The sequence below is a fragment of the Microcaecilia unicolor genome, chromosome 1 (assembly GCF_901765095.1).
Source record: "Microcaecilia unicolor chromosome 1, aMicUni1.1, whole genome shotgun sequence".
Taxonomy (NCBI): domain Eukaryota; kingdom Metazoa; phylum Chordata; class Amphibia; order Gymnophiona; family Siphonopidae; genus Microcaecilia; species Microcaecilia unicolor.
Window position 1 is genome coordinate 43008582 of NC_044031.1, and position 14771 is coordinate 43023352.

At 46.0% G+C, this 14771-nt stretch overlaps 1 protein-coding gene across 1 annotated transcript in view; it reads left to right on the forward strand.

The window, feature by feature from the left end:
• Window positions 1–14771, forward strand: part of CDC25A (cell division cycle 25A) — a 161997-nt gene that overhangs the window by 118057 nt on the left and 29169 nt on the right. Inside the window, exon 13 of the mRNA XM_030196572.1 lies at window positions 4198–4296. Within this exon, the coding sequence (XP_030052432.1) occupies window positions 4198–4296 (99 nt within the window). The remainder of the gene's footprint in view (window positions 1–4197; window positions 4297–14771) is intronic.

Consider the following 14771-nt stretch of genomic DNA (forward strand, 5'->3'; position numbering starts at 1 on the left):
AAAATTGTCACTAGATTGATGTGTATCAAGCAGAGGAGACACATGCTGAGTCCTTGGGATAAGCTTTCCCAAATAGCATGGTCTTAAGTGATTTCCTGAAATTTAGATGGTTGTGGATGGTTTTCATAGTCTTTGGTAAAGAATTCCATAATTGCGAGCTGATGAAAGAGAAGGATGAAGCATACATGGATTTGTACTTAAGTCCGTTGCAGTTTGGGTAATGAAGGTTTAAATATGAACGGGATAATCTCAATGCATTCGTGGGAGGTAGTATGATTAGATTAAGCATGTAGCCAGGGACTTCACCATATAGAATTTTGTGAACTAGGGAGCAGATTTTAAAGGTGATTCGTTCCTTGACTGGAAGCCAATGGAATTTCTCTCAGAGCTGTTTGGCACTTTCAAATTTGGATTTGCCATAAATTAATCTGGCCGCTGTGTTTTTTGGGCCGCCTGCAGTTTAATTAGTTGCTCTTGACATCCAGCATAAACTCCGTTACAATAATCCAAGTGGCATAAAACAATGGACTGTATTAGGTGACCAAATACATCTCTCGGGGAAAATGTTTTTATTCGTTTTAATTTCCACAACGAAAAGAACATTTCGCCATGCGCACAGGACATATAACTAATACCATAAAATTTGGGACTTGTATGTTAAATGGACCTCACGTCCGGATACCTCCTGTTCATCTGATACCTAGACCAGAGAGCTCTACCTTGGGAGGGGAGAATTGGGGCTAAGCTGCTGTTAGCATTTGTTTCTATGCTTTACTCAATAGGGCTGGTTTATGGTTGTATTGTTAATTGACAATTTTGTATTATCGTATTATTTTTCAATAATGGAAAACAAAAAAATAAACAAAAAAAGAGAAACATTCATTTGCCATTCAGTCCACTGATTAACTATCTCCAACCATCAAAATGTATATGAGCTGTTTAGATTTATTTTTATGTATGCACTGGTGCGCCATTTTATTATTTTTAATTTGCATGAAGTCTTTATTCACTGACAAAACGCTCATGGAGCAAACTTACAGCATATTATAACATAACTGATACATACATATACTGGCTTCATAAGCACCGCCTTCCGACAGTTTCAACATCCTTATAAAAAACACAAAGAACTTCAAAGTTTTTTTGTAAAGTTTTTGAACTAGGAAATATATCCCCCTTCAGTAACCACCCATCCCTCCCTTCCCTACCATTCCACGGGGTGAACCCGTGACACATCCATCCATACACCACTCACACAGCTTTCACTGTTCACTCTGAGCTCTAAGAATGAAAGATTTCCAAACAGAATACCATTTACTTCTCTGCTGTCTGCGCTCTGCTAAGAGCCCCTCTACATTTCACAAACATACTGCAGTTTTTGAAGCCATCTTGTGACTGGTGGGACCACAGCCTGTTTCCAATAACAAGCTATGACCACCCAGGCTGCACCCAATGTCTGCCTCATCAATGCCTGTTGAGCAGGTGTCAAACCCACTGCGTCACAGAAAAAAGGAAGACCTCGGGAGCCCATGTTACTGTGCACCCCAGCCATCTCTGCAACCTACTATGTATCGCTTTCCAGAATGCTCTGACTTTCACACAGGTCCACCACACATGCCCCATTGTTCCCCTTTTGCCACACCCCTCCAGCACAAGCCCGAGGAGGCTGGATATATACGCTGGAGACAGTCAGGAGTAAGATACCATCTAAACAGTACCTTCACTGCATTCTCTTTAAAAGGGATATGAAAAGACACCTTCGCCACCGCTGCCCGCTCTATCCTCTCCCAGTCAGCCTCCCCCAAGACCATGCCCAGCTCCCTCTGCCAGCCCCTCCTATGAAGAATATAATGTGCAACTGATCAATCCTGTAGAGGATGAGAGCTTCTCACAGATCTCTTCCAGGCTTAACTTTTCCCTACCCATTACCGATCGTACGGCCGCTGTCTTGAGAAAGTGAGACAACTGGCAATACGCAAATTCATCCTTCCCCACTACAGGATATTTCTCTGCCAGGGCAGTAAAAGACAGCATCTTGTCCGCATCAAACACTTGACCCCAAGTTCTCAATCCCTTCCCATACCATCGTGTAAATACCCCACTCATGGTTCCAGGCAAAAACAAAGGATTAAACGCGATAGGTGACAGACGAGATAAAACACACTGTCCATTTGGAAAAAGGCTGTCCCAGTAGTGAAGAGTAACATGAACAGATGAAAACAATCCCTCCCTTGCCATCTTTGCGACCTTGAAAGCCACATGAGTGCACCCAACGGCCTCTGACCCACTGTATACTGCTCCAAATGGACCCATTGCCTGTCCGAATAATCCTGATACCATTCAACTGCTGCCTTCCCTTGTGCCACTCTATAATACCATAGTAGGTTAGGGACTCCCAGCCCACCCCTTCTCCTCTCTTGATAAAGAAGAGAACGTGACAACCGTGGACTCTTACCAGCCCAGATGAAATGCACAATGCGATCCTGCAAAGCTGCAAGAAATCACCTGGGCATCATCACAGGTAAAATTTGAAATAAATATAACAAGCGGGGCAATACATTCATCTTAACAATAGCTATCCTGCCAAACCATGAAACAGCCAAATCCCCCCACCGCTCCAAGTCTTCTGCAATCACTCTAGCCAAGCCCTTATAGTTTGCCGAGAAAAGCTCGGAAAGGTTTGAGGTCACATTTATCCCCAAATAACGAATTCCCTTAGTAGCCCAATGAAATGGGAAGGAAGACTTCAAATATTCCCCTAGTTCTGCCGGAAGAGTGATATTCAAAGCCTCCGACTTTGTCATATTTACCTTAAACCCGGACACTGCAGAGTACTCTTCTATAGTACGTAAAAGATTAGGGAACGTAGTCAAAGACCTAGTCACAAATAACAAAACATCGTCCGCAAATAGAGCCATTGCGCCATTTTATTATGTATATATTGCCTATCATGTTTTTACAATATCTTCCTGATGTCAAATTTTGGTATATTTTTTGCATTTTTTATATATATGTATTCTTATTTATAGTTTTATTGTATCATTTGACACATTGTGACCATTATTTATCTGCTATTCAGACTCCTGAAGCAGGCATGTTTAGCTGAAACACAGTGTCGAGTCTTTAGCCACTATCAATAAAGAAATGTTTTTTCAATGCTTGGGTGTCCTATAGTTTGTTTTTGAAGAGCCGTCATCTGCTTCCCACTCCTTCCTTCCTCTGTGCTCTATTCATGGGATTCTGGTGTTCTTCCACTTTTGAGGACTCTTTATTCCAGATTTGTTTTCACCATGTGGTGCTCAGTGTGAGTCGTGCAGTTCCTGAAATCCTGTGCTGTTCTCAATTGGATATCACATGGCGCTCACACTACACTGGACAGCTCCCTTGCCTGCCCCTCTCTTCCCCCCCCCCCCCCCCCCAGCCTCCACCTGGCAGCTTGTGGACAGCTGTACTCCTGTTTGGGCCTTGCCTGCAGTTTGGGGAATTACATAATTAAGCATGTAACTTGTATAGTAACATAGTAGATGACTGCAGATAAAGTCCTGTACAGTTCATCTGGTTTGCCCATCAAGATAAATTCATAATATAAGGCATGATGTGATAATATATTTGCATGCTTGATCTTGATTTGTCCTTGCCATTTTCAGGGCACAGATTATAGAAGTCCGCCTGGCACTAGCCTTATTCAACTACTGAATCTATCATTGAAGCCCACTCCAGCCCATCCAAATACATGTTTGTGTATTATATGAACATTTGTAGATATAATTCCCTGGAGTGCAACAGTCCCCAAAGGAGAACCCCATAGATTTGTATTTACTTTCACTGGGAAAAATATCACGCTGTTTGCCTTATCTTTTAATCAGTTACTAATCCACCCTAAGGTATTGCTTCCTATCCCATGACTTCTTAATTTCCTTTGGAATCTTTCATGAGGGGATTTTGAGTCTGAAAATCCAGATGCACTATGTTGTTGGGTAGCTCAAGTGAAGTAACATAGTAAATGATGGCAAATAAAGACCAGCATGGCCCTTCTAGTCTGCCCAGGCAGGTAGGGTTGTACCTGCTGCCCACCTTGTGTTATGGTGCCAGATCCCAGCCTGGTTTAACTCAACTGGAAGAAAGAGACAAGATTTAAAAAAAATAAATAAAGTACCATTAACTGTGAACTTACGTTGACTTTTTTTTTCTCTCCAGATGTCTGAAGTCTTGAGTGGCAGGTATCAGAACTCCATCGAGCACTGTGTGGTCATTGATTGCCGATATCCCTATGAATATGAAGGTGGTCATATCAAGGTCAGCAGTTTACATTTTAAGAGATCAGTTTTTTTTTAATTTTTAGCAAACATTTAGTCCTACAATAAATGTCAGCAATTAATGACTTAGAAGAACATATGCAAACAATTGATCATTTTTTAATAAAAGTACTAAAATGTAACATCCCACTCCCTTCTACTTCCTCATCCTTTCTGCTTCTTGTGTCAGTATATCAATAGAAATCAAACAAAATAAAACATGGAAAAGAAAATAAGATGATACCTTTTTTATTGGACATAATACATTTTTTGATTAGCTTTCGAAGGTTGCCCTTCTTCGTCAGATCGGAAATAAGCAAATGTGGTAGCAGATAGTATATATAAGAGAAACATCAAAGCATTACTTTGACAGTCTGACAGAGTGGGAGGGTGGGGATATGCATGGGGACATCAAAGCATTTCATTGATATTCTAACAGGATGGGTGTTGGTAGGTGAGAGGAGGGTAACAAACAGAGAAATACAACTTTATGGTTTATAATGGGTTAGAAAACCCAGATCCTTATTAAGTCCTGTCTATTGGGTGTTAAAATATTCAGTCATTCTTATTTCAAAGGTCTTACGTTCCTGTATTGTTTTAAAATTACCTTTCAGTATTCTTACTGTCAGTATAAAAGTGGTTCCAATTTTCTCAAGTTTTGTATCCAAATTCATCATTTTACTTCAAAGGGTGTGTGGGTGTGTTTGGGTTTTTAAATGATAAATGGTATTGAGTCTTTAGGATTTTCTGTTTGTCATATACAACATCATAGGTGCACCCAAATTCTCTGTTAATCTGAGATTCTTAGTATTTCTTCCTCTTTATTTTTTGTGAACCTGACTTTCCTTGTCATCAGTAACAGATGAATCCAGAGACTTGTGGGCTGTGACCATCTACCAGCAGGTGGAGTTAGAGCACTAAACTGAACTGTCATATAGTTTATCTTGGGCAGACTGGTTTATCTGCCGTCATCTGCTATGTATGTTACTATGTTAGTATGTTCTCTCTCCACTGCTACTACTACTTATCATTTCTATAGCGCTACAAGGCATACGCAGCCAGCAGGCGGTGGACTGTCTCTTTCTGCTGCTTTGCTTCTGTTCTGAGTTTCTCAGTACAGTTGAACTGGATGTTTAGGAGTAGTGGTGCATACTTTGAGGTACACCCCATCCTCCCTCTTGATGCTGCCCCATTCCCGTTCCTCACAGAATTTAAACAAACAAACAAAACAAAACTTGGGGATTTTGGCATTTTCTAAATGCTTGTGGCCAGAGTTTGGAGGGAGTTGATTTAAATCTGTGCCCACTGAAAACCCCTTCACAGAAACTGGTGGTCTGTCAGCCTTTCACAGCCACTGTGAGTACATCTTTTAATTTTACTATAAAGTCAGGCTGGTTCATAGTTTTTACTTTCATTTCCTTATGTCGGCTGGGACTGTGAAGCGCTGCTCTCACTGTAGAAAGCAAAGAGCATTGCTGGGGCACTGTTCAGGAATGTCCTTCAGGGTCAGAGTTTTCAGATTCTGCGTTGGAGATGGTGGGGCTGTCTATTTCCATGCGTCACTCAGGATCATATTCTCCTTGCCTATCTGTCACAGCCACAGCTCAGACAGCAACACCTGTAGCCATTTTAGAAACCCATGTTTCAAACCCCATGGGTGACAGCTCTGCTCTGCCATTTTCTCAAGCGCAAATTTCAATGTTTGCACAGTTTACTGTGCCTGTTTCTCATACAGCTAACATTGCTCCTAATTTCTCACAGGAGCCATTTTCACCTGAGTGCATTTTTTGCTCAATCAAGCTTATTTGCTAAAACGGGCATATCAGCTTACTTTATTACCATTTCAAGGCAAGCTCCTCTTTAGAGAAACTAGTCAAGGACCAAGAGATTCTATGATGTAATGCTTACCTGGGGATAAACCCAAAAGGGTTCCTTTTAAATCAAATCACTCATTCTCGCCTCAAAGATGGTAAACTGTATATACGGTATGACACCGATTTATCCGGTCACCGATCAAATGGATGACCAACTATCCAGACAGGCAGTCTGTGTGTGTCTGCCTGTTCTTGCCAGTGAATCAGCTGGTGTGAGGGCTCTGGTGCCGCTGCAGCGAGTGGGTCCTTTCATTTCAAGAGGTGGGCAGGTCAGTCTGGTAGTGTGGAGCTTGGGGGTTTGTAGGAGAGAGTTCAGCACCACTAGTCTTTGCACTCGTGGGATTTTTTGCAAGGTTAATTTATTAATTTTTGTGTTTTTGCTGCATCGGATATAGGTTTGTTCAATCATCTGGATTTATGATTATCTGGACCACCCCCCTGCCGAGGATGGTCTGGATAATCGGAATCATACTGTACCTGGTTGAGCTGCTGCTTATCAGAGGCCCAGATATCAGACTAAGCAGTCCTTTCACTTAGTCAAAGGATCCTCCAACCAGACCTCTTGTTCTTCCCCTTCCTCTTACCCCTCACCATGATGGGGTACCGGCCCACTCTTTGTTAGAGGTGGTAGGAGGGATTTATTCCATTTTTTTTTTTTTTTTTTACAAAGAGTGGACCAAGATCACAACAGGCCAATGGGTTCTGATATTATCAAAGACAGTTATAAATGAGTTCTCCTCTCCCAATTACAGGTTTCTTTCTTGAAGTCCCTTTGCAAAGCTTTACGTAAAAGAGAGGCCATTCTTTCTGCTCTCAAGTCCCTTGCATGGCATGGGGCTGTGGTTCTCATCTCAAGATACAAACACAACAGAGAGACATTATTCCTTCTATTTTGTGGTCCCAAAGAAAGGCGGCTCCTTTCTTCCAGTTCTTGACCTCAAGAAGGTGATGAACAGTTTCTGAAAGTCACACATCAGAATGGAAATCTTGCACTCAGTCATGCAGGTTCAGCCAGAGAAATTTCTCACCACCATGGGTCTCAAGGAGGCCTGTTTTCATATTCCAGTCTGGCCACCCCACCAGTATTTTCTCCAGTTTGCTATTCTCAGAAAGCACTTCCAGTTTCAACAAGGCTAGGCCATTCAGGCACCAAGGACCTTCTCCAAGGTCATGGTAATGGTGATGACATTTCTGCTGAAAGAGGGTGTTGGAGTACATCCTTATCTGGATGACTAGTTAATCAGTGCATTTTTCTGCTGGACAGTTCAGGCTATATCAGAGTGATTCAGCTTTTACGATCCTAGGATGAGCCATGTAGTTCCCACTCACTCTGGAGTATTTGGGGGTTTGCTTCGACACTTTGCAAGGCAAGATGTTTTTGTCAAAGCTTCAGACTTCGGTACTCTTTTGCTGCAAACTCCGAACCCTCAGATGTGGGATTATGTCCAGGTTATTGATTCTATGGCAGCAACTCTTGACGTTCCCTGGGTCAGGGCTCACATGCTCCCTGTTCACCAGTCTGTTATCTCAATAGTGTCCCTTGTCACAGAATTACAGCCTCCGCCTTTTTTGTACTCCCTGAGCCAAAGCCAGCATGTTCTGTTGGCTCCAGTCGAGCGTCTCTGCTGCGGAACTTCCTTAGCATACCCACAGTGCCTCCACCACACTGCTCAGGGTCTCTGGACACGAGCAGAGTCCATTTGGCTGGTTAATCACTTGCAGCTAGGAGCAGTGTGTGAGGTACATAAAAAGACGGGGAGGCACACTGAGTTCCTCATTAGCGACTGACGCTTGCCTGCTCCTTCACTGGGCAAAAAGGAATCTCATCAAAAATCCAAAATTCCCAGATTCTTCAGCAGGCAAAGAATCCAGTTCAGAAGGCCTTGATACAATCTCCAGCCATGACCGATTATGGATCTTTGTTTTTTTCCCCCATGGCCATTGATAGGTAGAGTTCTATACCAAATCCTTCTACATCCAGGACTAGTCAGTCTGATTGCTCCAGTCTGGCCCAGAAGACCATGGTATGCATCAGTACCTTGAAGAGTAGCAAATCTCCTGGTCCGGATGGTATTCATCCCAGAGTACTGATAGAACTGAAAAATGAACTTGCGGAGCTATTGTGAGTAATATGTAATTTATCCTTTAAAATCAAGCGTGGTACTGGAAGATTGGAGGGTGGCCAATATAATGCCGATTTTTTTTTTTTTTAAGGTTCCAGAGGAGATCCGGGAAATTATAGACCGATGAGTCTGACGTTGGTAGAGACTATTATAAAGAACAAAATTACAGAGCATATTCAAAAGCATGGATTAATGAGACAGTCAACATGGATTTAGTGAAGGGGAAATCTTGCCTCACCAATCTACTACATTTCTTTGAAGGGGTGAACAAACATGTGGATAAAAGTGAGCCGGTTGATACTGTGTATCTGGATTTTCAGAAGGTGTTTTGACAAAGTACCTCATGAAAGACTCCAGAGGAAATTGGAGAGTCATGGGATAGGAGGTAGTGTTCTATTGTGGATTAAAAACTGGTTAAAAGATAGAAAACAGAGAGTAGGGTTAAATGGTCAGTATTCTCAATGGAGAAGGGTAGTTAGTGGGGTTCCCCAGGGGTCTGTGCTGGAACCGCTGCTTTTTAACATATTTATAAATGACCTAGAGATGGGAGTAACTAGTGAGGTAATTAAATTTGCTGATGACACAAAGTTATTCAAAGTCGTTAAATCGCAGGAGGATTGTGAAAAATTACAAGACTGGGAGACTGGGCTTCTAAACGGCAGATGACGTTTAATGTGAGAAAAGTGCAAAGTGATGCATTTGGGAAAGAGGAACCCGAATTATAGTTATGTCATGCAAGGTTCCACGTTAGGAGTCACAGAACAAGAAAGGGATCTAGGTGTTGTCGATATGTTGAAACCTTCTGCTCAGTGTGCTGCTGCGGCTAAGAAAGCAAATAGAATGTTAGGTATTATTAGGAAAGGAATGGAAAACAAAAATGAGGATGTTATGATGCTCACACCTCAAATATTGTGTTCAATTCTGGTTGCCACATCTCAAAAAAGATTTAGTGGAATTAGAAAAGGTGCGGAGAAGGGCAACGAAAATGATAAAGGGGATGGGATGACTTCCCTATGAGGAAAGGCTAAAGCGGCTAGGGCTCTTCAGCTTGGAGAAAAGGCGGCTGAGTGGAGATATGATAGAGGTCTATAAAATAATGAGTGGCGTTACACGGGTAGATGTGAAGCGTCTGTTTACACTTTCCAAAAATACTAGGACTAGGGGGCATGCGATGAAGCTACAATGTAGTAAATCGAGTTGGAGAAATTTTTCTTCACTTGTAATTAAACTCTGGAATTTGTTGACAGAGAATGTGGTAGAGGCGGTTAGCTTAGCGGAGTTTAAAAAAAAGGTTTGGACTGCTTCCTCAAGGAAAAGTCCATAGACCATTATTAAATGGACTTGGGGAAAATCCACTAATTCTGGGATAAGCAGTATAAAATGTTTTGTACTTTTTTGGGATCTTGCCAGGTATTTGTGACCTGGATTGGCCACTGTTGGAAACAGGATGCTGGGCTTGATGGACCTTTGGTCTGTCCCAGTATGGCAATGCTTATGTACCTACTTCTGCAGGGTCCCACTGATATGGAGTCTTAGGGCCTGGTTCTTGAGGGGTCAACTTTCAGGCAAGAAAGCATTCAACTTTGAGCTATGCTTAAGTCTGGAGACTTTTTGAAACTTGGTGTTCAGAAAGAGCTATATATCCATTCTTTTTTTGCCTCTAATTTTGGCCTTCTTGCAGGACAGCCTTAAGAATGGTCTAACCTCCAGCTCTCTGACTGCAAGTGGCTGCTTTGGCTGGTTACTGGGGACCCATATTGAATCACTCTTTAGCAATGCATCTTGATGTTGTACCTTTCTTTTTTTCTTTTTAAGAGGAGTCCCTCATCTTAATCCTATGCATCCTTGTCCAGAATAACACCTTAAACCTTGCTCTTTGGGCTCTTCAGAAAGCCTCCTTTGATCACTCTGAAACATCTTACTCTCAAGACAGTTTTCTTAGTCGCTGTTTATTCTGCCTGATTTTCTGAGCTTCAATCTTTATCTTGCGATCTGTACCTCCATTTTTCGGAAGCTGGAATGACCATTCGCACGGTTTCTTTCTTCCTAAGGTAATTCCACTTTTCCCTTGAACCTTTCTTCCATCCTCAGAAGGAGGAATATGGAAAGGATTATGCTGAATTACACTTTTTGATATTTACCATTTACTTATTTGGTACCTTCAGGTTACTAATGAATTTTGCTGCTCAACTCACTTTTCTTGCTCATGGCTGGGTCCAATAAGGGAACACTGCCTCGAAAGCCGCTATTACTTGCTGGACTATAAAAATCCCATTGTTTCAGGTTACCTGCTTTCAAGGAAGCAGTCTGAAATTGTCATCAAGGCATATTCCACGAGAGCTCTTTCCACATCTTTAGCAGAGTCTCAAATATATTCCCTAGAAGAACTCAGCCACATGGTCTTCTTTTGGATGTTTTTGCTCGGTCAGAGGCATCTTTTGGAGCATTGGTTCTTTCTGTGGGTGTTTCCAGTTCCCATCCTACTTAAGGACTGCTTTGCTACATCCCACAAGTCTCTGGATTTGTCTGCTGCTGGACAGAAAACAGAGGTTAGAGTTAAATGGCCATTTTTCGCATTGGAGGAGGGTGAATAGTGGAGTGCCGCAAGGATCATTACTGGGACCGGTGCTATTTAACAAAATGGGATGAGTGAGGTGATTTTAAAATTGCAGATGACACAAAACTATTCAAAGTGTCAAAACACATGTGGATTGTGAAAAATTGCAGAAAGACCTTGGGAAACTGGAAGACTGGGTATCCAAATGGCAGATGAAATTTAATGTGGACAAATGCAAAATGATGCACATTGGGAAGAATTGTCTGAGTCATAGTTACCTGATGCTAGGGTCCACCTTAGGAGTCAGCAGTCAAGAGAACGATGTAGGTGTCATTCTCCGAGGACAAGCAGGCTGCTTGTTCTCACTGATGGGTGACGTCCACGGCAGCCCCTCCAATCGGAAACTTCACTAGCAAAGTCCTTTGCTAGCCCTCGCGCGCCCGCGCGGCCGTCTTCCCGCCCGAAAGCGGCTCGAGCCGGCCAGTCTTCTTTTGTCCGCACTCGGTACGGTCGTGTTTTCGCCGTGTCGAGCCCCGGAAAGTCGACCTCGCGCGTCCAAATTATTTTGAGCGTGTTTTTTTCCTTCGGGAAAGCTTTACTTTAGTCGGGAAGTGCTCCGAAAACCCTCCCCGGGTTTCGTGTCAATCCTCCCCGTACTTCCAGCTTTTTGCCCCGGTAAGTTTTCTTTCGTCGTCGGGGTAGGCCTCTTTTCGGCCTCGGTCGAGATTTTTTCTCCCTCTAAATTTTTTGGTGCTTCAAATTTCGCCATTTCGGATTTTGATTTCGCCGGCGTGATTTTTCCGCCCATGACATCGAAGCCTTCCAGCGGCTTCAAGAAGTGCACCCAGTGCGCCCGGGTTATCTCGCTCACTGATCGACACTCGTCGTGTCTTCAGTGTCTGGGGGCTGAGCACCGCCCTCAGAACTGTAGTCTGTGTTCCCTGCTTCAAAGGCGGACTCAGGTAGCGAGACTAGCCCAGTGGAACGTGTTGTTCTCGGGCTCTTCGTCGGCATCGGCACCGGGATCTTCGAGTGCATAGACGTCGTCAGCGTCCAGACCATCTTCCTCGGCCGCCCTTGCATCGAGTGCATCGAGGTATCGGGCCTCTGCATCGGCGCCGAGACATCGGATAGCTGCATCGACGTCGGTGGTACCGGGACCTCGTCTCCTGATGTCGGACGGTGGTGCATCGAGTGGAGTGCAGGTGAGGGCTGTCCATTCCCCTGCTGGTGGCGGTGAGCCCTCGGGTGGGTCTCCTCCTACCCTGAGGGCTCCTGCGGTACAGCCCCCCCGAGATCGACCCTCTTCGGTCTCGGCCCCGAGGAAGCGACGGATGGATTCTACGTCCTCCTCGTCGGTGCCGGGGAGCTCCGGTGACATGCTTCGGAAGAAATCGAAGAAGCATCGACACCGGTCTCCTCCCCGTGTCGGCACCGAGAGCTCTGGGTCGCCGAGGGATTCGGCACCCAGCAGGCATCGGCACCGAGAGGACCGCTCACCCTCTGTTCAAGAGGTGTCGATGCGCTCCGCTCTGGACAGCCCGGAACAGCCTCCTCGCCCGGAACAGGTTCTGACGTCGACGCCTGCATCGACCTCTCAGCCTTTTTCTGCAGCCACTCTGAACGAGAGCCTCCGGGCCGTTCTCCCAGAGATTCTGGGAGAGCTGTTGCGCCCTTCCCCTCCGGTACCGGCGGTGCTTGCGCCTCCGGTACCGTCGAGCGTGGCGCCGGCTGGCCCATCGCCCAGGTTGAGGTCCCCGACGTCGGTACCGCGTGCGGTGCCGACCGCGGCCACCTCCCAGGAAGGCTCCCCGACTACGTCGGCGGAGGGAGCTTCGCCGATGCGGGCGAGGGAGTCTACCTCTCGACGCCCCCATCGTGGACGTGGTTCCACCGAGTCGAGCAGGGCGAGGTTGCAGACACAGGTTCGGGAACTTGTGTCTGACACCGAGGGTGAGGCCTCGTGGGAGGAAGAGGAAGATCCCAGATATTTCTCTGACGAGGAGTCTGAGGGTCTTCCGTCTGATCCCACTCCCTCTCCTGAAAGGCAGCTTTCTCCTCCTGAGAGCCTGTCTTTCGCTTCCTTTGTCCGGGAGATGTCTACGGCCATCCCCTTCCCGGTGGTTGTGGAGGACGAGCCCAGGGCTGAAATGTTTGAGCTCCTGGACTATCCTTCTCCACCTAAGGAAGCGTCCACTGTTCCCTTGCACCATGTCCTAAAAAAGACATTGCTTGCGAACTGGACAAAACCCTTAACTAATCCCCACATTCCCAAGAAGATCGAGTCCCAGTACCAGATCCATGGGGACCCAGAGCTGATGCGCACTCAGTTGCCTCATGACTCTGGAGTTGTGGATTTGGCCCTAAAGAAGGCTAAGAGTTCTAGGGAACATGCTTCGGCGCCCCCGGGCAAGGACGCTAGAACCTTAGACTCCTTTGGGAGGAAGGCCTACCATTCCTCTATGCTCGTGTCCAAGATCCAGTCTTACCAGCTCTACACGAGCATACACGTGCGGAACAATGTGCGGCAGTTGGCGGGCTTGGTTGATGCTCTTCCCCCCGAGCAAGCCAAGCCTTTTCAGGAGGTGGTCAGGCAGCTGAAGGCGTGCAGAAAATTCCTGGCCAGAGGAGTTTATGACACTTTTGATGTTGCGTCCAGGGCCGCTGCTCAAGGTGTGGTGATGCGCAGGCTCTCATGGCTGCGTGCCGCCGACCTGGAGAATAGACTCCAGCAGCGGATTGCGGACTCGCCTTGCCGTGCGGATAACATTTTTGGCGAAAAAGTCGAACAGGTGGTAGAGTCTCTCCACCAGCGGGACACCGCATTCGACAAGTTCGCCCGCCGGCAGCCTTCAGCTTCTACCTCTACAGGTAGACGATTTTTCGGGGGAAGGAAGACTGTTCCCTATACTTCTGGCAAGCGTAGGTACAATCCTCCTTCCCGACAGCCTGCGGCCCAGGCTAAGCCCCAGCGCGCTCGCTCTCGTCAGCAGCGTGCGCCTCAGCAAGGCCCCGCGGCTCCCCAGCAAAAGCAAGGGGCGAGCTTTTGACTGGCTCCAGCAGAGCATAGCCGACATCCAAGTGTCAGTGCCGGGCGACCTGCCAGTCGGAGGGAGGTTGAAAGCTTTTCACCAAAGGTGGCCTCTCATAACCTCCGATCAGTGGGTTCTCCAAATAGTCCGGCAAGGATACACCCTCAATTTGGCCTCAAAACCTCCAAATTGTCCACCGGGAGCTCAGTCCTACAGCTTCCAGCACAAGCAGGTACTTGCAGAGGAACTCTCCGCCCTTCTCAGCGCCAATGCGGTCGAGCCCGTGCCATCCGGGCAAGAAGGGCTGGGATTCTATTCCAGGTACTTCCTTGTGGAAAAGAAAACAGGGGGGATGCGTCCCATCCTAGACCTAAGGGCCCTGAACAAATATCTCGTAAAAGAAAAGTTCAGGATGCTTTCCCTGGGCACCCTTCTCCCCATGATTCAGCAAAACGATTGGCTATGCTCTCTGGACTTGAAGGATGCCTATACACACATCCCGATACTGCCAGCTCACAGACAGTATCTGCGATTTCAGCTGGGCACACGCCACTTCCAGTACTGTGTGCTACCCTTTGGGCTCGCCTCTGCGCCCAGGGTGTTCACAAAGTGCCTAGCTGTGGTAGCAGCGGCGCTTCGCAGGCTGGGGGTGCACGTGTTCCCATATCTCGACGATTGGCTGGTGAAGAACACATCCGAGGCAGGAGCCCTGCAGTCCATGCAGATGACTATTCGCCTCCTGGAGCTACTGGGGTTTGTGATAAATTACCCAAAGTCCCATCTTCTTCCAGTGCAGAAACTCGAATTCATCGGAGCCCTGCTGGATTCTCGGACGGCTCGCGCCTATCTCCCAGAGACGAGAGCCAACAACTTGTTGTCCCTCGTCTCAC